This window comes from Elaeis guineensis, chromosome 6 (assembly GCF_000442705.2).
Source record: "Elaeis guineensis isolate ETL-2024a chromosome 6, EG11, whole genome shotgun sequence".
Lineage (NCBI taxonomy): Eukaryota > Viridiplantae > Streptophyta > Magnoliopsida > Arecales > Arecaceae > Elaeis > Elaeis guineensis.
Genome location: NC_025998.2, coordinates 9,065,121 through 9,087,313, shown reverse-complemented (window position 1 = coordinate 9,087,313; position 22,193 = coordinate 9,065,121). Strand labels below are relative to the sequence as shown.

At 36.9% G+C, this 22,193-nt stretch overlaps 2 protein-coding genes across 2 annotated transcripts; both read right to left on the bottom strand.

Moving 5' to 3' along the window:
* Positions 1 to 1,620: 1,620 nt before the first annotated feature.
* LOC105047317 (uncharacterized) lies at positions 1,621 to 10,948 on the bottom strand. The gene is made up of 7 exons (XM_010926195.4): positions 10,532 to 10,948; positions 9,415 to 9,536; positions 9,102 to 9,287; positions 8,907 to 9,002; positions 8,749 to 8,820; positions 7,496 to 7,612; positions 1,621 to 3,063 (listed from the first exon to the last, which is right to left on the bottom strand). Exons 1-7 carry the CDS (start codon positions 10,863 to 10,865, stop codon positions 1,825 to 1,827), a joined length of 2,166 nt encoding a protein of 721 aa, XP_010924497.1. The 5' UTR covers positions 10,866 to 10,948; the 3' UTR covers positions 1,621 to 1,824.
* Positions 10,949 to 14,217: 3,269 nt separating this feature from the next.
* On the bottom strand, positions 14,218 to 20,439 carry LOC105047316 (uncharacterized). Its single transcript, XM_010926194.4, has 2 exons — positions 19,941 to 20,439; positions 14,218 to 14,670 (listed from the first exon to the last, which is right to left on the bottom strand). Exons 1-2 carry the CDS (start codon positions 20,342 to 20,344, stop codon positions 14,436 to 14,438), a joined length of 639 nt encoding a protein of 212 aa, XP_010924496.1. The 5' UTR covers positions 20,345 to 20,439; the 3' UTR covers positions 14,218 to 14,435.
* Positions 20,440 to 22,193: the final 1,754 nt, after the last annotated feature.

The window sequence follows — 22,193 nt, the reverse complement described above, 5'->3', positions numbered from 1 at the left end:
ATTCATACTAAGCTGCACGGCCAGAGACATCTTTGAGCGATACATAAGTCGCCAGAGGCCACTATATCACAATTCATATATTTTTGTTTGTTGGCGTGCAAATTTTACCGAGTGAAACGAATTACATCCAAAGTTTTTATCCATTAATTAATTTGTATAACTATACCAGCCGAGAATCAACAATCTGTCGGGCTATGTTCGCGCCGGGAAATCACGACCTAATAAAATGTTGAAAGCAAAGCATTCCATAAGCAACCATTCAGGTATTTTTAAAAAATGGGTCTATTTTTCTTTTTTTAAAAAAAAAAAACACATTTCATCTTTAACGAATCCCTGTTTGAGTACTGAGCCTTAAAAAGATAGAATTATATAATCATTTCAAAAATCTGAATTTGCATCTATACTACATCGAAGTTACATTCACTTCCATCATTCTGGTATTGGTCACAAGCTTCACCACCGAATATTATACTAAATTCATAATATACAAACATAAATTCCTATCTACATGTATAGGTTTCTGCATCCTACCTACATGTATGCGCTTCTGCACTTTTCTGAGGTGTAAATAACAATCCAGCACTTAGGGAAAATGTTTGAAGAAACGATCCAAGGGATAGAATTGCCAAATAGCATGATAAACATTTTCTTTTATGTGTCTATTTTTTTATAAATAAATATTATAAAAAAATTGATCAACCCTCCATTAACCAACTTATTCATATTTTCATATTTATCAAAATAAATAAATTATTTTTTATAAATAATATTTATCTATAAAATTAAAAATAAATTATCCATCTAAAAATAACTAAATCATTTTTTTTTCAACCAGTAAAATAGATATTTAATGATGAATATTTTCTTAACATCCAATTTTATTAAAACTAGTTTAACAATGATAATTTCAAAAACAAGATATTGAGATACGCCAATGCTGAAGACCTCTTGGTTATTCAGATCAGTAGTTCTTTATGTTTCATAAGCAAATAAGCCATCAGCTGGGACTGCTTAATACATGGCACCCTGGAAAGGGAACCCCTATTAGTTGTAGCAAGGTGAACTAGGAGGCCACGTATCGACCCACACCCATGGCCACCCTCACATGTTGTAGCACCAGGTGCAACAATAATTCCCTGATGGCCAGCACTTTGTCTAATGTCAGCTGCAACACAGAAACAAGAAAGCAACTATTACGATCACAAAAGACCCTCTTAAACCAGTTTGCACTTCAGAAGCCGAGCTCATCATAAGAACGAATGTGGATTACTTTTATCAAACCCCTGTTAGGATATATAGACAATTCAACAACAAAATAAATTGGAGTAAAGTACATGCATGGCACCAAGACTGCTGCTTATTGGAGCCAATGACACTCAAATGCCTTCAATATAACTTTCAGTAAGAGCACGTGAAATAGTTTTGCCAAGTCAATGTCTAAAGTGGCTGCAATAGTCTAAAGTTGAACCCAAAAGTTGATTCACACAGATGAACTCCAATGAGATAATTGCAAACATCTATGACATGTAATCAGCTTTAACTGCAATCCAGCATGCACTTTTAACATGGTAGCACATCATATGCAATCCACACATCTATCTTCCCAACACAAACTAATAGTTAGAATAAATATACCACCAGTTTTATCAACGGTACTCCTTGCATTGTCATATTTGAGGGGAAAAAAAACTTCAGCAACATGAAATCTTCGCAGATTAACAATAATAGAAAACTGAAGTCTTCTGAAATTCAGGGCTACTAAGAAACAGTAGAAACTATTAAGGTGAAAACACTACATAAAGATTTGCCCAATGATATCAACGATCAACTCTGAGGAGAGGCTTTTGCTACCCCACTCGGAACAGCCTGTGTCACAGCAGGAGCATCATAAGAACCACGCGCAGTGCCAGATTGCTCTGAATACCCACCAACACTGCCCCCATAAGAATCAGTGTATTGCTGCTGCTGCTGGACATAGCCTGGCTGGCTTGGTGGTGGCATACTGCCATATACCTGCTGCTGCTGCCCATACCCAGACTGAGGACCTACAGACCCATATGCAGATTGTGGGGGTGGTGGCTGCCCATGGGAGTAGCCTGGTTGAACTGGAGCAGGCTGAATGTAACCAGTTTGAGTGGTCTGTGGCTGCTGGGCTTGACCATAAATTGGCTGGGTAGGTGGTTTCTGGGATTGCGGAGACTGCCCATAACCAGGCTGGGGAAATGGCATGGACTGCCCATATCCAGACTGAGCAGGGGGCTGGCTCCCATACCCTGACTGTGAAGTTGGAGGCACACCATATCCAGGCTGTGTGGTTCCCTGGGTAGCATAGGCGGGTGATGTTGTGCTTAGCGGTTGACTAGTGTACCCTTGTTGGGGCCCAGTAGGCTGAACTGGAGGAGCCTGTTGAGATGAAGGCACTTGTGTAGGCCCACCTTGTGCTCCATAAGTGGAGGCAGATACATCTTGAGTTGGATTAGTGGGCGCTGCATATGTTGGTGTGGATCCATAGCCTTGTTGATGATCATAGCCCGCTGGGGGATTTGACTGTGGCTGAGAGTATCCAGGCTGAGATGCAGGAGCCTGATAGCCACCAGAATAGTTGTCTGGCCCATAACTTTGCTGTTGGCCAACAGTGGTCTGGGAGTACATTGTGCTACCATATGACCCCTGTGAGCTGTATCTAGGCGGCTGGCCATAATTGTAAGTGGTATTCTCTGCTGGAGCAGTAGATCCCCCAAGAGGTTGCTGCTGCTGTGTCTGTTGTTGTTGGTTGTAGTAATCATACCCACTTCCCGGCGTGGTCTGCTGAGTTGGAGGATTTGATGACTGATCCCAGCCAGAAGAAAATCCACTAGATGTGGGTGGAGGGTAGCCTCCATAAGGAGGTTGGGACATGTTATATTGAGGAGGCTGCCCCGGATATGCACCAGGTTGCATATAGCCATAACCAGGTTGCTGCATTGGGGGTGGTCCAGGTGGACCCCAACTCATAGGAGGCTGGGGCGGATGGTATCCCTGATGAGAATATCCTCCAGCAACCTGTGGATTCCTGACACGATTCTGCACAAAAATGTCTTTCTTAAACTTGCAAAATCCTTTTCAATGCAAGCAAAGCAGAGAAAAACATAACGTATAATTGAATAAAGCAATAAAAGAGTGGTCATGCTAGAAAGAATTCAACAATCCAAAAACACATTCTAGTGCAGAGCTCAGGTATCACAAATATGCAGATTAAATAAAATAACACCAACGTACCACACTGGAGGAAACTGTATCAAGCTAGATCAGCAGATGTCCGTCCTCTCCACATTCCAAAACAATTTTGAATGATAGAGAAGTCGCAAAAGCTAGACATGTTCTCAAACAAAATCCATATATTGAAACAGGCAACAAACGTTCTATAATTGACATAGATAATTGATTAAATACAGTACTAATTTTGCATTTTCCAGTCAGCAGAAAGGGCCACAGTTGTACCAGAAATTGATGATTTAAGTACATAAAAAATATTTTTAAAAAAATAGAGTACTAAAAAATAAGCTGAGTTGCGACCTGACTAGATGACATGTTTCCCCTTAACATTATAAGAAGGGGCCACCAAAAAATTTGAAGAAAGCACATTCAGTAATAGAGAAACCAAGACGGCAATTGAGATGAATAAAAAATTAAGGCAAAAAATGTTCCCAATATCAACAGCTACCAATTGATAACACAAGCCTTTTTCTTAAAACATCCTTAGAAAGGCCAACCGGAAAAGTAAAAATGACACAAGACAGACAATGCCAACCATATAGAAGGTGAAAACAGTTGTCCAATTAATAGCTTGGCCCTCATGAAAAGACAACAGATGCAAGAATTATCCTGACTACATGGCCCTGCTAAAGGTAGATCAGAAGAATCTTAGATAAGATGTCAGAATAACGTTACTACATAAAAGCATATGCTTTATGAGTATATCAATTCACAGTAGTATAAAGCTCAGCTTGGGTAATTCGAGCATCCAATTTAACATTGTAACTGTGGCATACATAACCACTTACTAAAGGCATAAGGAAATTCAATAAGCCCTTAAGATGAAGAGTACAATTAAACAATCAACTGAATGGAAAAGGTCCTGTACTACATGAGAGAGCAAACAAGAAATCATGCCAGCTAAAAGTATCAGACAACATTAAAATGTAGATGGTAGCAACCTAAAAATATCAAAATTCAGTAGCCAGTTTCAAGAAATATGCAGCATGGTCAATATGGTGCAGTTGCATGCCACAATCCAGTCCCCATTCTTATTGGCAAACAACAGAGATACCATGGAACTGAAATGCTTTTTGAGTGGAAGCAGTACAGGCCAGTAAAAATAAGGTACTCCATATTGTCTTTTGATGCCTATGATGCTCACTGCTTAAGTGGTGCAAAAAGACCTTAACAAGAAGAAACTAAACAAACACCAAATATACAAAGGCATTATCATGATGGCAAAACATCAATGCATCGATCAGAAATGGAAACACGAGACAAGTACAAGATTCAACAGGAGCAATACTAAGTAATGCACTAGCATTTCTAACAGAAGAAAATATAAATGCTATACAAATGCAAATACCACCAACATAGAAGGATATAAGACAACAAAAAAGTGGATAACAAAGAATGGTGTCAGCAGTCTATATGCTCAGATATAAATAGCATTCTAGACACTGAAGATTGACAGAAATAACTATTAGAAGCACTCTAACAAAGAATAAAATAGGAAGGGGAAGATGGGATAAATTAAAAAATAAATCATAGAATGGTTATAACCAACAAATAACAACTTTGCACAATGTATCAAAACTGGAATTACACCCAATTGCTCCAGCCAAAGTCAACTATCAGAAGGCCTAGATAGCAGAACATATATTTGATGACTATAAGACAATATTAGAGCACAAATTGGTTGCACATGTAATAATATCGTTTTAATACTGAGACAAAGTAGATGGTAGAACTAAAAAAAAAAAAAAGTACACAGAATAATCAGCTTTAGAGCAGTTTGAAATTAATGATCATGGAATTATAACTAGAGAAATTAGATTGGTACTTGCAGTGGAGGATCCTCATGATGAAGGGACAACTCAGGTTATAACAGTTAGAAAATTCACGTTAAGTGGAAGAACTGCAAGGTTCTTATATCAAATACTTCAGCCTAGCTGAGCATGTTATAACAGTTTCTCTTTGCAGACCTACATAACAAGGTACAGGGTACTCAAACTGCAGACTATAAAATTGAATGCAAAGAAATAAATAAACCTCAATGTCTGTTTTGTTAGAAGTAAAGCAATCCCAGCAAAATTTCTATTTTACTCATCATCTCCTTCAAGCGATCAATCAGCATTAATTCTGTAGAGGAGGTTCAAGACCATACCAGTGCCAAGCAAGAAAAGCCATGAAAAGACTGATAATGGGTTGCCTATACCCCTGCACCATGCTAGGGTCACCAGCCCCCATTGCTAATCCTACAACGATTCCCAAGAACAATAAGCTCAAAAATTATTCCAAAAAATCAGTACTCATCCATTGATTTCATCATTCATCTTTCCAAAAGATGCAGCAACAAGCTTGCCTAAGGCATTTAACCTGGAAGTGCCAATAAAACTCCAGCACAATATCCTGGAAGGCATGAGATTCACAAAATAGAAATGCTCTAGAGACAAAACATGGTACCCTGCTATAACAAATAGATTAAGCAGATACTTCCAATGATAAATTCCAGGTTACTTTATGGATAGTTTTAAATGCTAATTTCCAGCCATATAGCAAGAAAGGCAATAAACTGCATATCTACTACAAAATGAAGCATTCTATCAAATAATCACATATTTAACATCCCACAATTCTGACATATATTTACATTGAGAGCAAGTTAGCTATCATGAAAGATAAAATCTAAACAGGGAAAATGTTGTGACTGAAGAGTTTAATGAAGAAATTGTCTGCTTAGGCAAGGGATCCTTCTCCATGCTCCTCCTGAGATCCAATACTAAAATATCACATTTAAGCAATAATGACTGTCCAACTGATAAATTAACAAATTTCATCAATAGTCCCCTGGATATTAACTTAATAAGTCTAATATGAGTAACCTGAGCAGAACAAGTAAACCCATCTTCTACTACATCGTATGGCAACCAAGCATACATACATCAACATGGGCTCCTGAACAAATTATGGAAGCCAGGACTGAAGATGAGAGTCAGTAAACCAGTTTGCTCCACCAAAGAGATGTGGAAACTATGTTTCACCTTATCAGGTCCCTTCATCCACTTCATCTAACGCCTGCAATTTGCATATTTAGGCCATCCCCTTATGTTACTCCTAGACACCCTCTGATTTACTCAAAACTTAACAATACCCTTCATAATTTTACCACCCATAAGCCACCAGAACATCACTTTTGTTCCTCCAGATACGGTGATGCACCCAATTACAACCAGCAATTTTGCTTCGCATAAAAAGCACAATGACATTGGCGAGCCAATCTGATCACTTAGACTGTGAATGATAATTTTGCAAATTCCTGTTTCTTTGTAGGATGCAAATGCAATCCTCTCAACCTCCATGAAAAGGGCAACTCTTCTATTAGAAGCGAGTTGTACATGATACAATATAAATTGATAAACAAGATCAAGGACATAACAGTACAGTTCCAATGACCAGGATTTTCCTTTGATATCCAGCAAACTCTTGATGTAATATCAACTTCACAGTCAAGAGAATCTTCACTTTAGTGAAGCAAACTTTTCAAAAGGTTTTGCCAATCTCAAGCACAATAACCACATACCTATAAAACCCTCATACCATACAAAGTACAGAAGATACGTACCAGACGGTTGCGAACTGAAGACAATCAAAGATTAAAAATTATCAGGAGCAGAGTAGAACAAGCTACTAGTACAACTTGACACAATAGTATTCAGACAAAAGAAAGCTCATGAAACTCAGATATACTTTCAGTCAAAAGTATACCACAATGCATTTGAAGAAACAACCAAACAAAAGAAAGATGAAAAAGATTACGTAAAAGGCATGCATGTATATGTATGATATATGATTATATGTAAGTATGTACATATAAATCGTGGATGAATAGTTAATCAATACTCCAAATTAGACAAACAAATTAAAATAAGAAGAAATCAATATAAGTGATCATTTCAGTTCATATTTCATTGTTATTATGATCTTGCTGAACTGGATACTAGAAAGAAAGAACTATGACAGATAATTTCTTTGATATATTTGAAAAAAATTGCCCGAACCCTGCATGCAATGTTCAGTGCAGATCTAAAGAGACCAAATGTGAACTAAAGTCTCATATCTCCGATAGTAACAGTATATTGGTATATCCTATATATCAAGTATTCACAATCCATTATAAGAGATCTCAAGAAACACAACATGCAGATAGTGAGCTAGTCTGTAAACTAACAACCCAACAAGTAGCCTTTGTACATACCTCACTAATGACTTCATTGATTAATTGTTTTGCAGATTCAATTTGTTCATTTGTACCATCTATCTGTACTGTTCTTTCTGTCGATGTATCACCTGGAGGAAGATGCAAAGGTATCACCTGAAATGAAACAGGCAAATCATCGTTGCTCAGTATCTAAACATAATGGCCAAATAACAAGCAGCATTAAAAAAATATATACCAAAGTCTCTGTCTAGGCATCAATGATCTATCCAAAAAAAAAAAGAAAAAAGGAAATAAACACAAGGATAGAAAAGATTTATGGCCTAAGAAAGGTTGGAAAATGACTAACTCCTGCAAAGACCATATAGTAGATTGTTTTTTAAAAAAGAAAAGTCAGTCCAAGAAAAAATAAGTATATTACCAATACATAGCCTAAAAAAAAAAAAAAAACTTAAAAGCCAGAAAACAAGATAGAACTATAAATGACAACAATATTAAAAGATAGCAGATTAAGAGATCACTTGAAGTTCTACAGAGCTCGGAAGTGAAAATATTCTGAACAAGCACTTTATCATATGCACCTTAACAACGAATAAGCATTAAGATGATACTAACATGATTTTCAAACTATCACATCAGTTATTAATCCAATCCAATAGCCTATTGTAGTAGCACTGAATGCCAGATGTTCTTTTATGTCAAATACAAGAAAAAATGGCAGCAAAATGAAAAGGAGAATCAAGTGCTTGCTTCCTTACAAAAAAAAAATAAGGAAATGGAGGTGGCACTATGATATCCCAGAACCCAATGTTGAAGCAGCCATGGCAGTACTCCTTAAATCTTGTACCATATCTTTAAAGTGCAAGAGCAAAATGCCACAACTGAGGACTGCATACTCATATATAGGATCACTGAACAAGGCTTTTGTCTCAGGCAGGATCTCAGTTTGTATTGGTATCAGCACAATTCCTTATCATAGCAGCCAATATAAACTGATAAATCCCAAGTCATAGGCAAATACAATATCAAAAATCGGGGGACACATACACCAACACAGTTACATGTAACCCATTCCCTTAAACTATGAATGCCAAAATCAATTTTTGTTAATTCTGGATCTACCATATTGGCCTAGATTTTGATACCTCAGTTCAAAAATGTAGGCCAACATCATGGAAAGCCTCAGATCTTTCCAAATTTCCATCCATCCATCTCAACCAAGATAAACCAAGATCTCAGTTCACCACAACATGTATGGAAAATAATAAAACTTTAAAGGAAAAGAAAAGGACCTGGATTCGAGCTCCAGTCTTCGCTTGCATGTTTTTTATTGTTTCACCACCTTTACCAATGACCAGACCAACCTGGAACAAGCTCATTTATTAAAGCCTGTAAAAAAGTAAGGGAACAAAAAATTGCCGAAATCGGTGCATATCACAAATTAGGTCACCTTGTTGTTTGGAACTTTCATTACAAATTGTTCTGCACCAACTTGTCCACCACCAAATTTTCGAGCAGCAACAATGCCAGAACCCCCAGTATCAGCCTGCACCAGAAGTCATGTCTTGGAAAAATGATTAACTATGTGTCTAAAACCAGCCACACAGTGCATGAACTATTAAAACAAGAAAATTGTATGTAATACCTCTGCAAGCACATCCTTAATCAACTGATCAGCCTTGCTGATTTGCTCAGGAGTACCCATAAGCTCCACCGTTCTAGTTAGTGAATTAGGATCAGCATCTGCATCTCTAGTAACTTGAATTTTCGCACCTGACTGCAGCTGAAGATACCTAATGGTCTCTCCACCTTTACCAATGATAACACCAACCTGAGAAGGGAATAAAAAGCCATTAACCATGCATGTGCAGCAACTGCAGGATATTAAGTACAAAACAGCCAAATTTTACATTACACTAAGGAGAGAAGCAAGATATTAAGCAGGAAATAATGAGTACCCTTCCATTAGGAATTTCAATCTTCTGGCTTGAACCTTGATAGCCATACATGGAATAAGGAAGAGGGGGGGCGACACCACCTTGTGACGCCATTTGCTGACCAAGGGGCTTCTGCAAATGGTCTGATACATGAAGACAAAAAACATGAAACCACAGAGTCAGAAAACTTAAGGAGACTGAACACTTGATCAAGTTGTGCCAAAGCATGTGACAGAAGCAAATCATTCTACTCATTAGCATCTTGACATATAATGCTTGCATGCATTAAATATCAACTCCTACTTCATATTCAAAGAAGAGAGTTCAAAATGTTCTAGATTGATAGTTGGAAAAACTAGCAAGTTCTTCCTAGCCAAATAAATAAAAAGGTCCTTAAACATATGGATTATGGAAATAACAAGTCATTCGTCACTTTCTTCTACTTATTAGGAACGTGGAATTTAGAGCTTAGACACGAAACATATCTACTATTTCAATCAAACGACAATGGTAATCGGTACATTGGCTACCTTAATATGTTCTTCTGGTAATGGAACCACAGCATGACCAAAAAAACTAAATTGATGCATTCTAAGACACCATCACCAAGCGAAGGCTCTTACACCATCAATACAACAAGCAAAGAGGCAAGCGCCTCTAAGCAAAAGAAAAATCAATTGCCGAAATATAACAACATGACCCTACAACCAATCAAGAAATAAAAGTATCACCCATCAGTAGTAAACAGACCACCAGACAGATCCCAGAATTAATAGATTAGAAACATTTCCAGTTGCAAACCCACTAACTCAAGATGCCAAATAAGATATCAGCAAACATGTTTCGACCCTGTGCTGTCAACCAACTGAAATCAAGGAAATTTCAACATAAGTTTTAGAGCAAAGCACACAGGAGACAAAGAAAATAAAGCTGAACGAGTCCAAAGCCGAAGCCTGCAGCAGTCCAGAGTTTAAAGACATGATCAAAAAAACACTATACAATAACTTAGATAAACACTAGAAATCGAAGGCATTCGCAAAAAATCAACCCTAACATTACACAAAAACCTTGGACGAAACCAGAAAACCCATCAATCCAAAGGCAAGATCGCCAAATAAAATAGCAAGAAAGAACTAACCAGAGCTAAACCCCTTATCGGCCGAGTCATCCGCGCCGCCACCGCCGTTCTCAACCTTGGGGCGCTTCGCCTCGGCATCGCTGAAAAGCCGCGCCGCGATCTCTTGCGCCCTTTGCTTGGCGAGCTGGATCCCGTCCGCAGGCGGAGGGACGCTGTTGTAGGACGAAGGAGGCGCGCCCCCGGCGGAGTGGCCATCCGGCGACGCGATCGGTGCCGAGAACCCCGTCGGCCGCCGTGCCAGTGGCTGGGCGACCGGCGACGGCGGAGATCCGGCCGCGTCGTCGAACTTTCGCTTGTTGTCGGGGCGAGAAGGGAACTGGAGCTCTTCCGCCATAGGAGCGTTCGGAGCTCGGAGATCAAAAGACGAAAGAAAAGGGGGAGGCGGTGGAGAGGAATGCTCCAAAAACCCTAGCCTCTGATATTTGTAGTGGAATTATATAGACACAAGGGGAGTCCGCGATGACTCGAGAAAGGGACTCGAGCGGAAACCTTGCTCTCGTTGGGCCCACATAAGGGTGAGTTGTAGTTTGCTTGTGGGTGCAGACGCTGGTGGACGTTGTTTGCGTTTTCCGTATCAGGCTTTTGCGGAGCGATTCCGGGGTCTCTCCTGTCTGTGTGCTGCTTCAAATGAACCGTACGATTGATGAGGGTGATGATGATTGGAGTGATTGTAGCCGTCGGATGAGTGGGATTCTGCGCATGAGCGCTGCTTTTAATCATGGAACTCCGTTACCGCACGCTCGTTATTTGGAGCCGTCCGTGGAACTCTGTTGCTGGCGCCCGTTAAGGTTTCCCATGTATCGGTTCTAATGTGGGCTGAGAAGGAGCTAAGATAGATAACTCCACTATGTGTCATATGATGCCATCCTCTAATTTGCTTTGTGATAATTTAGGATGCATTTAGTTACATTTTTTTGATTTTTAATTTTTTTAAAAAAATTATTATTATTATTTTTATTATTAAATAAAAATAAAAAAATAAAAAATATATTTGATAATTATATTGCTATAAAGCAAAAAGCAATGTTTGGGGACGAGACGAGAGAGAAGGATTCAGGAAGGGAGGGAGAAGAAAATCGGAAGGTGAAGAGCTCGACGAGAGAGAAAGATTCGGCTTTTTATTTTTTGGTTTGACGTTTTAGATGTGCAGAAACAAAAAAAATAGAAAAATAAATTTTAAAAAATAAAAAAATTTGTTTTGCATATAAAATAATTATTTTGATTATTTTGATTTTTATTTTTTAATTTTCGTATGTTATCAAATATTTTTTTTATTTTTTAAAAATTAAAAAATAAAAAATATATATATTTTTTTTAATGGCTAATCAAATGCATCCTTATATGTTGTATTTTCCATTGAAGGACCATGATTTGATCGCGGCTAAAAAAATTATTTAGCTTGCATGATATAACTTACTTTGCGATAATATATGTGTTATATGACTTATCTTTGGAAATAGATTTAGTGCAGGGCTAAAAAAATCTAATGAGCTATATCAGGATAGCAACTTTCTAGAATGCTGTGTAATAATGTACATGATTGAGAAAATAGGAGAGAAAAATTATAAACACTTACATGCAAGAGAGAATGAATCTATAGACCGTGTGAAAATATAAATAAATATAATATTTTTTATGAAATTAGTATACTGGTATCCAGTATTGTACCATATCTAGCATTAGAGTAGACAAATATCATAGAAAGATGTTGATATTGCCTTTTTTTTTTTTTTTTTTTTTTTTTTTTTTTTTTTTTTTTTTTTTTTTAATGATATTTACATTCATTGGCCTCTTTGCTTACTGTCACTATTTCCAAACTAAAGGGGCCAGATAAAAGGAATCTTTGTATTTAAGAGAGAAATTGTTCCGCATTGTTGTTATTTTTTTATTTTATATGTAATTCCTTATATTCATTTTCACTCTTTTCTTATAAACAATAACATTTACTTACAAAAGTTTTAAAGATTTTATAAATAACTTTAAAATTAGAAGGGTTTCATCCAGCATGACTACAAGTTGTTCAGAAAAATTCATTCTCTTTTCAGGTTTCTTAAAACAATACGGTAAACAAAAGCACTACGAAACGGGCGTATATGCCCTAGAATCAGAATTCCGGCAACATGATTAAAACAACAACCCTATAGTACCTTTTACCTCCTAGCTTTGTTAAGAAACTCACTGGGACTCTCCACGGTATGGCCTTTGGAAGATATAACAACTATGCGAAGAAAAGCATATGTTACAATTCGAGGTCCAAAAGAAGTACAGTACCAACAAAAAAAAAAAGAAAAGCAAATGCATTGGATTCCAATATGACTTAAGTAAGGTTTCGGAAAGGCAGGCATAATTCCTAGGAAGTACGGATGTGCCACCGCAAGGGCTTAAACATGGATTTTACTTGCCATTGCTAGTTTCAAGGTAAGGTCATAAACCTTGCCATGATATCCAAAAACCAAGTTACATAAATCAACGAGATCGAGATCATGATGAGACCTAAATGTAACCGGCGATGACGCAAGGAGACTACCAAAAGAAAGGAGATGACAAAAGAACAGCCGGCCGCACCTTCTGAGATGGATGTCACAACAAAAAAAATCTGAATCGCATTCGGAGCCGTAGCAGCAGACCAAGATTGCTTTCTCAGTGCAACCTTTCCTTCAAACTGAAATTTATCCTCGGCTTCATGCGAAAGATGAATTAAAAAAAAAAAAAAGATGAAAGAGAAAAAATGGATAGGGAAAAAGATGATAAATTTTTTATCCATCTTCTCATATATTTAATAAAATATAAAAAAATAGATAAAAATAATTTTCATCTATTTAAAATAAAAAAATAATAAATAAAATAGATGATATTTTATAAAATTATCATTTATAAAAATATTATTATTATCAATTTATAATAATTTTTTATATTAAAGTAGTAAACAATCTATAAATTTATAATCTTTATAATCTATAATTATATTAAAAATTATATAAATAATTAATTAAAAAATAATAAATATAAATAAAAAAATAAAAATAATCTAATTATTTAATTATAATTATAAAAATTATATATTAAAATTAAAATAATAACTAATAAAATTTAATAATTTATAATTAATAATATATATATAAATATATATAAATAATATTAATGAAAAAATAATATTATATTTTTATTAAAAAATAATGAAAGATAATTTTATCAATATTAAAATTATTATTCAATGCTCTATCCATCTTTCCTTTGTCCTTTCAATTTGAAAAGATGCAAAATGATATACCATGATGGATGAATAATCCATCTTTTTCACCTATCTTTTCTATAATTTTTTGAATCAAATTATAGATGAATACCATCTTTCCTTCCAATTCCATCTATCATCTTTTTATGATTCCAACCAAACACAACATTATAATTTTCTGTAGAGGGCCATCAGTTGCCATATCACCAAAACCTCGGATCAGACATCATGCATGTAACCTTCCCGCGACTGGGCAAACAATTATCAAAACTAATTCCAAGGGAAAAACAAAAGATTTTTTTCTCGCATTAAAAAATTAATGCTTCACAGATCCTTGCTGCGGTTAACATTCTCCCTTGGTGTCAGCTGCGGTGCGAACCAAAGCATCGTCTAGCCCAAGAGCAATGCAGGCAGGATCAAGTAGCAGCTACAAAAAGGGGAGGAACTAAAAGCGTTGGTTTCAAAGTACATTATCGTTACATATATCCAGGGTCTCATTAAAAACAAACAAGGACTCCCTTAGAAATAAGAAGAAACAAACAAGCCAGGACTTAACAAGGCCTTCAGAGAATAAGCACAAGCTGAATAATTCAGCATATTATCATTTATTTTTAGCATGCAAGTCAAGATGGGGAACAAATCATTCAACTGAACCAAACAGCTCAGAGGGTTTCACTTGGTCCACCAGTGAAGGAAATCCTTCCGCCTGTTGATTTTCTTCTGGAGCTGGAGAACACCATAGAGTAAGGCCTCAGCTGTGGGTGGGCATCCAGGGACATAGATGTCAACAGGAACAATCCTGTCACAGCCACGAACAACCGAGTACGAGTAGTGATAGTATCCCCCACCATTAGCACAGCTGCCCATGGAAATGACCCAGCGAGGCTCAGGCATCTGGTCATAAACCCTGCAAGAAAAAAGCAGTTGCAACACCATTTAAATTACTGTTTATACACATTAAAATAACTATTTCATCGGGTCCAAATGACCAGCCATTTTTGAGTGCATAACATTGTTCATCTCTTTACAAAAGCAAACCAAGCAGTTTCTATAAGATGTTCACAGCAAGGTGTAAGTTGATGTTTTTGTGTATTGTTCTACAAATATGAACAATAATCTACTCAACCTACACATCACATAATTGTTAGGTAACTTCGTCAGAGGCAACCCATAAAAGAGCAGATGTTCTTGGCTCGAACCTTTGTATTCTGCATGTTTTTTAGCTTTTGCTTCCTCCTTCATCAACCTCATTTCACTGTTTATTCCAGACTGGACTCAACCCCTAAAAATCCTCCAATTTATAAAAATCCTTTGATCTATCCTTTAGGTCTAAAATGCATCTCAAACCTTGATAGCCTTAGCACCCCATTTTTTTTATCAGTTTTCCATCAGAACTGAAATCAGGTTTGATAATTGATATGTTTCTGAACAGCAAATCTGTGGATAGTTTTAAGGAAAACTCTCTCACGTGCAAAAACTATTGTGTCTTAAACCTATCAATCTCAACCCTTGCCCTCCTGGGAAACCTCTTCTGTCTAAATCCATCAACCAGACCCACAAATCTTGCAGCCTGAACACCAGAGTTTCGTCATCATCTGTAAAGGGAAAAAGCTAAACATGTAATTTGTCATCCCACATTCAATCTGATAACAGATTTGACCTTCCATATGAAAAGACTTCTTGCAATCTGCTTTTCAATACTCAAAATTTAATTTTCCCTACATGCTTCATGTTTTGATAATAAATAGTACCTATATGTAAATAATGGTAGATTTAGCATTTCTACTATTTTATATAAAATAGCACTTGTCTGACCGTATCAGAGCTTGTATTCACCTGAAATAAGAGTACACCCAAACTGCACGATACATATAAAACTATCCCGACACAACATCATTAGGATCCTTTTTATTTTTTGTTTTCCAGTTTCATTGGATAAATGACTATATTAAACTTGCAAATATCAAATCCAAGCCATTGTGTTATAAAACAATGATGCTCTGCATTCATATTAGCCCTGCATTTGGCAACTAACACAAGCACAAACTAACATCTCACCAATCGAAGAATCCTGATTGCCCTTTGCTTGTGTTGATAAAAAACCAACAAGCATGCTATCAAAGGGTAACTAACCAAAGACAATCAGGTTAAGCATATTATGACCCGCAAGGATAAGAAGGCTCCAGTCACTTACATGACTCCAATATCTCATGAGCATGCCAAAACTGGTCATTGAATGGCCCAGAAAATATGACTTGGGAGCAACACTCAGAGGCCATGAAAAGAGGGCACCCAGAATGATGGCTTAGTGAAATGGCTTGCCAGTTCCTTTCAAATGAAGCACCCAACAGGAATATAATCCAAGCATCATATTCCCTTGAAGGAGAAACTCGGTCAAAAATACCAACCAGACCACCATTTCAATGTCACAAACCTTTCAGTGAACCACCCAACTAAGTTCTAACAGGAAAAAAAGCATCAACTAGTGAAAGAGAGCAAAGCCAATCTAGATAGCCAATCAGTATCTTGTTTACTCCATGAAAATGACAAATCCACAACCACTGTATGGCTAGTGCTGCCCGTGAGTGTTAAGCAAACCTTCCAGTACCAATAGTTCAATATTAATGCTCAAAACCAGAGCAATCGTGACATGGCAATAGTCAATGACGAGCTCTACTCCTTGCTTTCCACACCCATGCCTCCCTGTTTACCTTTCTTATACCTCCACCAACCGCCCCCACCCCAACACCAAAAAAAAAAAAAAAAAAAAAAACCAAAGCAACATCTATCCCATGGCTTCACTTTTTCCTTTACCCACATCATCCATCCATCTCATTCCCTTTGTTTTCCTTATCTTAGATTCCTCCAACAAAGAGGCCTTTACTCATAGTAGATGCACCACAGCGCTGAAGGAAATAGTTTTTATTGAATTTGTTTGGATGTAGTCCACCTGTCTTCACCTTCTCCTTCATCAATGCCGCTTCTTCAACACAGCAACAGTTGGATTTAAACATGCAAATTTTTCAATGACCATTCTTTCTTTGAAGGCTTAGATAGTAGCACGAGTTCTTCCTGATTGACAAATTACTTCTACCAGTGATATCTTTTTTTTCTTTTGCTCTGCATATCATTTGACCATCATCCAGCCTTTTCACTTTCTTTCATCATTCTCTTCTTACTTTAAGATTTTTGTCTATCACTTGTGGCCTTTATAGTTTTGAATTTCTTCCACAAATTCCAAATTTCCCTTGTTACAATAGTTCAGACCATTCTTTTTGTTGGCATCACCATATTTCTTTTTTCTTCATGATGCTCAAGCTGACATACATCATGCATGAACTCTCATTTTTTTTGCATTTTTCAAGTTCAATGTTGGCTATATAAGTTGATAATATTAATTACAGTTAGCATGTTGCCTCAGGTATATAGGGTATTTGGGGATTGTTTTACTCATCGAGAAGCTCAGACTCAATTATTGAGTTCCGTAATTTTTTTCCTGACAGTAAATAAAGATATGAATGAAACTTAGGTACAAGTTCAACACAGCTTAGGACGTCAAAGTTCAATTCCCCCCAAACAAGGGGGAACGATTGCAGATACAAATTCCTCCTGGCTTTCTTTCATGAACCTCAGCAGCATCCTCACCTTGGAGATAAAAAAATGTTTAGAGGAGCCTTAGGTTACTTCCAAATGACAATCTAACCATAACTAACCAAGAGACACATCATCCACTCAAGCATGAAGAAGAGTGCAAGGTTCTCTTGATCCACTAATAGATAATAAATTCTTCAAGGAAAGCAAAAGACGTAAGAGTTACAAGTCCCCACCAAGAAGAAAAGGGCTTCAACACTTGCTTGAAGTTGCTTCTAAATTTCTAATGAAATATGTTGATTGCCTAGATACAAAGCGAAAAAAATAATAGATCTCCTAATGTGACCCTTTTCCATATCCAAACTACTATTAAGGAGAACCTTCAATTGAAACTAGAACAAAGGAAAAAAAGAGACTAAAAATCAATTACCACCAGATATTAGCAAAAACCATATCTTCTAGTACAAAGCAGGAAACCCCAATCAACATTATCATACACCTTCCATGAATATTTTATCTATAAAATTATTCTCAAGTATTGATGCATGTTGACCTCCAAGGTCACTTAAAACCATGAAAAATGCATCATCTCTGATAAAAAGTAACTCAATTATTATACACCAACTTCCCAGAAACCATTCTAATCCATTATTACACGTTTTTCCTTAAACTGATAGAGGAGACATTATGCAGCAATTAACTGATCCCTAATCAATAAACTTCACCCTCATCTAGAAAGGGTGAACTCAACCTAGGATGGAAAATGGGCTAAATATTATCCAAACAAACCCATTTTTGTATCTAACTCGAATCAAATTTGGATAAGAATATTTGAATCTGATGGATTCGGATCTAGATTCACGAGGGGATACGAATCCAAATATGCATTTTGAAAATATCAATCCTTTTCACCATGAAAAAATGAAATATTTCAGTTTTCCTTTATGATATTTTCAAAACTTGATTGTTTAAAATATTTAAAGCATCGATTCACATTACATATTCTCATATCTATACATACTTTTTTTTTTTTACAAGTTCTCTGTCAAACAGATAATTATTGATTATTTTTTATCATATATTTTTATTTTGAAAAACTAATTTTTAATATATTTTTACAAATCCAATTGGACAAATGATACAAAAATTTGGCCATGTTAGTTTCCATAGTGTATAATAACTATAATTTAGAGCCTAACCAAATTAGCTATGTGTTGTGTACAATTTTGATATTAGATTCCATGCCCATGTTTTATGACTAGGTCATTTATATTGGTTTTTACTATTGAAACACACTCGAAATCCAATTTATACCCAAAATATATCCAGCTTATATCCATATTTGAATAGAGAAAAAATAAATATAACTAATATCCAACTTCTATATGTATATATTTAAAACAAAAATGAATATAGTTAATATCCAATTAGCATTTGAGTCTATTTAGAACAAACATGGATACTAGTCTTGCTATCAGTTTAATATCTGTATAGGTATTCCTATCCACTAAAGAATATACCAATATCTGATCTGTGTTCAGCCCTAACTCAACACCTTATCAACACATTAATCACATCAAGCAACATTGTCAAATCTAAATGATCAATATTAGTAGGGTCCAAAAATGTTTGACATTATATAGGAGCAAAACAATTAGGACCTATAAGTTTCTCTCCTCCCATGCCAAACTATACATCTCTAATATCCTTTGAAATATGGAAATACTTTTTCAAGCTTAAGAGCCCCTTGCTGCCTCAATTCCTCAAACTTTAAACTCTCCCAATTGGTTCTCTACAAATTACTCTGCTTCAAATTAATTTGCAGATGACCCCCTCCATGCTTTTGAGTATTCACAATGTTGACCACCGCAAATAGCAATAGTGAACTAACAGTTAAGACCAACTCCTAAACTCCTTCAACGGATAGTTTACAGTTTCCATTAAATCATCCAACAAGTCAAACCAATCTACCAAACAACCCCTCAATGCCCTGATGAACCAAAAAAAGGGTGGTGTTCATCTAACTGTCTGCACTGTGCTATCATACAACCCATTCTTAATGATAAAGGTAGTTTTACAACTTTTGAAGATCTATGCAGAACTTACCCTCTCTCTCTCTCTCTCTCTCTGTTGTGGAGCTAAAGGTGGCTGATCCACCCTGTTTCATCAAAAGATACCAAAGATTTTCAACTGAACTATAAATCTCTTTAAGTCCATTATATAACAAACTATACCAAGCTAAATAAATGACAGTAAAGGAAATGGCTGAACGGTAATTTGATAGCCCGTATAATTCCAACCTAATAATACTCAAGCTAACTGGTTGAATAGGTGTCGAGATTCCCGAAACAAAAAGCGGTCTTCTGCTACTAAGATCCTGGGCCATCCCTACCTCTCATGAGGACCCTAAATTATTTGTCAAAATCCAAATTTTGATAACCATGATCGCAAAAAAATCTATTCCTTGATAAATATCCAAAACAAGCAGACTATATGATGACGAAACCATAACGATAACCAAAAAAAAGATAAAACAAAGATCTAAATGTATTATTTTAGAAATAATTGAAAAAGTTAGGGCTTTACTTGCGAAGGGCAGGGGCCATCTTGTTGGTAAGGGTACCGGCAACGATCATACAATCGGACTGGCGAGGGCTGGGCCGGAAGATCACGCCGAACCGATCGAAATCGTAGCGAGCAGCCCCGGTGTGCATCATCTCCACGGCGCAGCACGCGAGCCCGAAGGTCATCGGCCAGATCGACCCGCGCCGGGCCCAGTTCATCAGATCGTCCACCTTCGATATGACGTACTCCGCCGCCTTCGACAGCCCTGTCGGCGACGACTTGGACGGTGGCAGCGGGCTGGCGTACGGGGCCGGGGACGGCGGCGAAGAGGCGGACGAAGAGTAGGGCATCGCAGCCGGGATCGCGGCCGCCGCCCGCTGGGACGAGAGGAGGGCAAGGCGTGCGGTTCGCGGGAGGAGAGCCATCTAGGGTGAGGGCTTGGTCGCGGAGTGAGGAGGGATCGGAATTAATAAAAGATGGGAGGAGAGAGTGAGGTTGGGAGAGAATTGGGGGTAGGACGGGAGAAGCGTGGAAGTTTGATGGAGATCGAAGCTCCTGGAAATCTTGGAAGTGGGACTCGACAATCTGACCATGGTTTTGACCATATTAGTTCATCTCAGGGTGGCCCCGAGGGGGAGGAAAGTCGGAAGCATTTTTTTTCTGATATTAATGATGTCAAAAACGAGACTTGACCCAACCACATCAGGGCCGGGTTTAAGTCAAACCGGTTACATTTTTGGCACCGGATTCTGAACAAGTCAAGTGTGGGTGGAATTTTCATCTGATTGGAACCGTGAAGTGGAGTTCTATTTGGATCGAGGATTTAGATCCCATCAAAACGGGCAGCTAATGTGGTACAATACCGTTTTAACAAGGGAAAAAAAAAAAAAATCGGATTCGTGGTAGCTATGAGGCATTGATCAAAGAATGAAGTATGAACCAGTACGTTTCACTAGTCTCAGCCGAAATTAATCAGGCTGGTAGGTGCCGAGCAAAGTTTGGCCAGTACCGAACACAATCTGACTAGATTATTTATTTTTGAAATGGAAAAAAAAAAAGAACAATGAGGGGTCATACTTTCTTTTTTTTTAGCTTAATCATAGAGGAAGCATGGGCTTAACGAGTAAAAGATAGTGAGAGAAGAAGGAAGAATGAGAAAAGAGGGATATTAGGCTGGCTCTCACAACAATCTAGCTTTCTTGACAATGAAAACTTCCTTAATGAGAGAATTGATTTTTTTTTTTTGGTAAATGAGAGAATTGATTTAATAGTCTTGCCCTACATACATGAGAAAGAACTTAGTTTTCCAACCTTTGGATTTATTTTAAGCAAAACTATTTAATAGATACTTGACAAGGAGATCTTCTCTTACTCAAGCTGTTCATAATATACTCTCAACTTCCTATTAACTTTTTATTTGTTAAATGGCTCCCCATGATTTTCAAGGTATGGATCTAGAAAGATGGAAGCAATGTCTCTTTGGAGATATATGGCCAAAAAACAAAACAAAACAAAAAAAATAAAATAAATTATCGTACTTGAATTTTCCATATGCTAATGATATATTGATTTTTGTTAGGGTTTCTTTTGATGTTTTTAACTTTATGCAGATTGCATTTGATAACTTCCATTACCTCAATATCAAACGGGTCAATAAGGATAATCTACTAACTACTTGCCTACCTAAATGCATTCTAATTACTCAAAACCTTGGTACTCATTCTAACCGTCATTCTTTTTGCTATTTAAGCATCCAAATTGTGGAGGACCTTTTTTTTCCTCAAAATTCTATCAGAAAAGCTTTAAATTTAGCTAATTGGATTGAAATAAAATTTTTAATCCTTTCTCAGCCATGTTGCTTCAGTTACCTTAGTGCCTTAATATGAGCCCTAACTATTAGCCATCATGCTTCTGTATTGATTCAGTTATTAAACAATTCAGCAAGATTGTTAGGAAATTCCTTTAGAAGAAATCTAACTCAAGCAAAGACTTGCATTAAGCATAGTGAGAAGTGCTTATGTCCCTAGTAACAAGGGCGGATTTGCTATTAAGGATACGAGATGGCTCAGAGTACCAAGATCACTACAGTAATTGTCAATTTGCTTGGAAACTTTGAACTATGGGGTACCGAGCCACGTTATGAGGTGTATTGGGGGTGGAGGATCATGTTGATTGCTACTCAAAATATTATATGTTCTCCCTCTCTCTCTCTAAATCCAGGCAAGGAGGTGATAGAGGTCACTAAATATTCATAGGCCTCTCATATCTTTTTTT

Coding starts and splice junctions, on each gene's coding strand:
- LOC105047316 (XM_010926194.4), bottom strand. CDS start 20,344: ATGGCTCTCCTCCCGCGAACCGCACGCCTTGCCCTCCTCTCGTCCCAG. Junction 14,671..19,940: donor ATGGCCCCTGCCCTTCGCAA/GTAAAGCCCTAA, acceptor TTTTTCTTGCAG/GGTTTATGACCAGATGCCTG.
- LOC105047317 (XM_010926195.4), bottom strand. CDS start 10,865: ATGGCGGAAGAGCTCCAGTTCCCTTCTCGCCCCGACAACAAGCGAAAG. Junction 9,537..10,531: donor CGATAAGGGGTTTAGCTCTG/GTTAGTTCTTTC, acceptor TTCATGTATCAG/ACCATTTGCAGAAGCCCCTT. Junction 9,003..9,101: donor TTAAGGATGTGCTTGCAGAG/GTATTACATACA, acceptor CTTCTGGTGCAG/GCTGATACTGGGGGTTCTGG.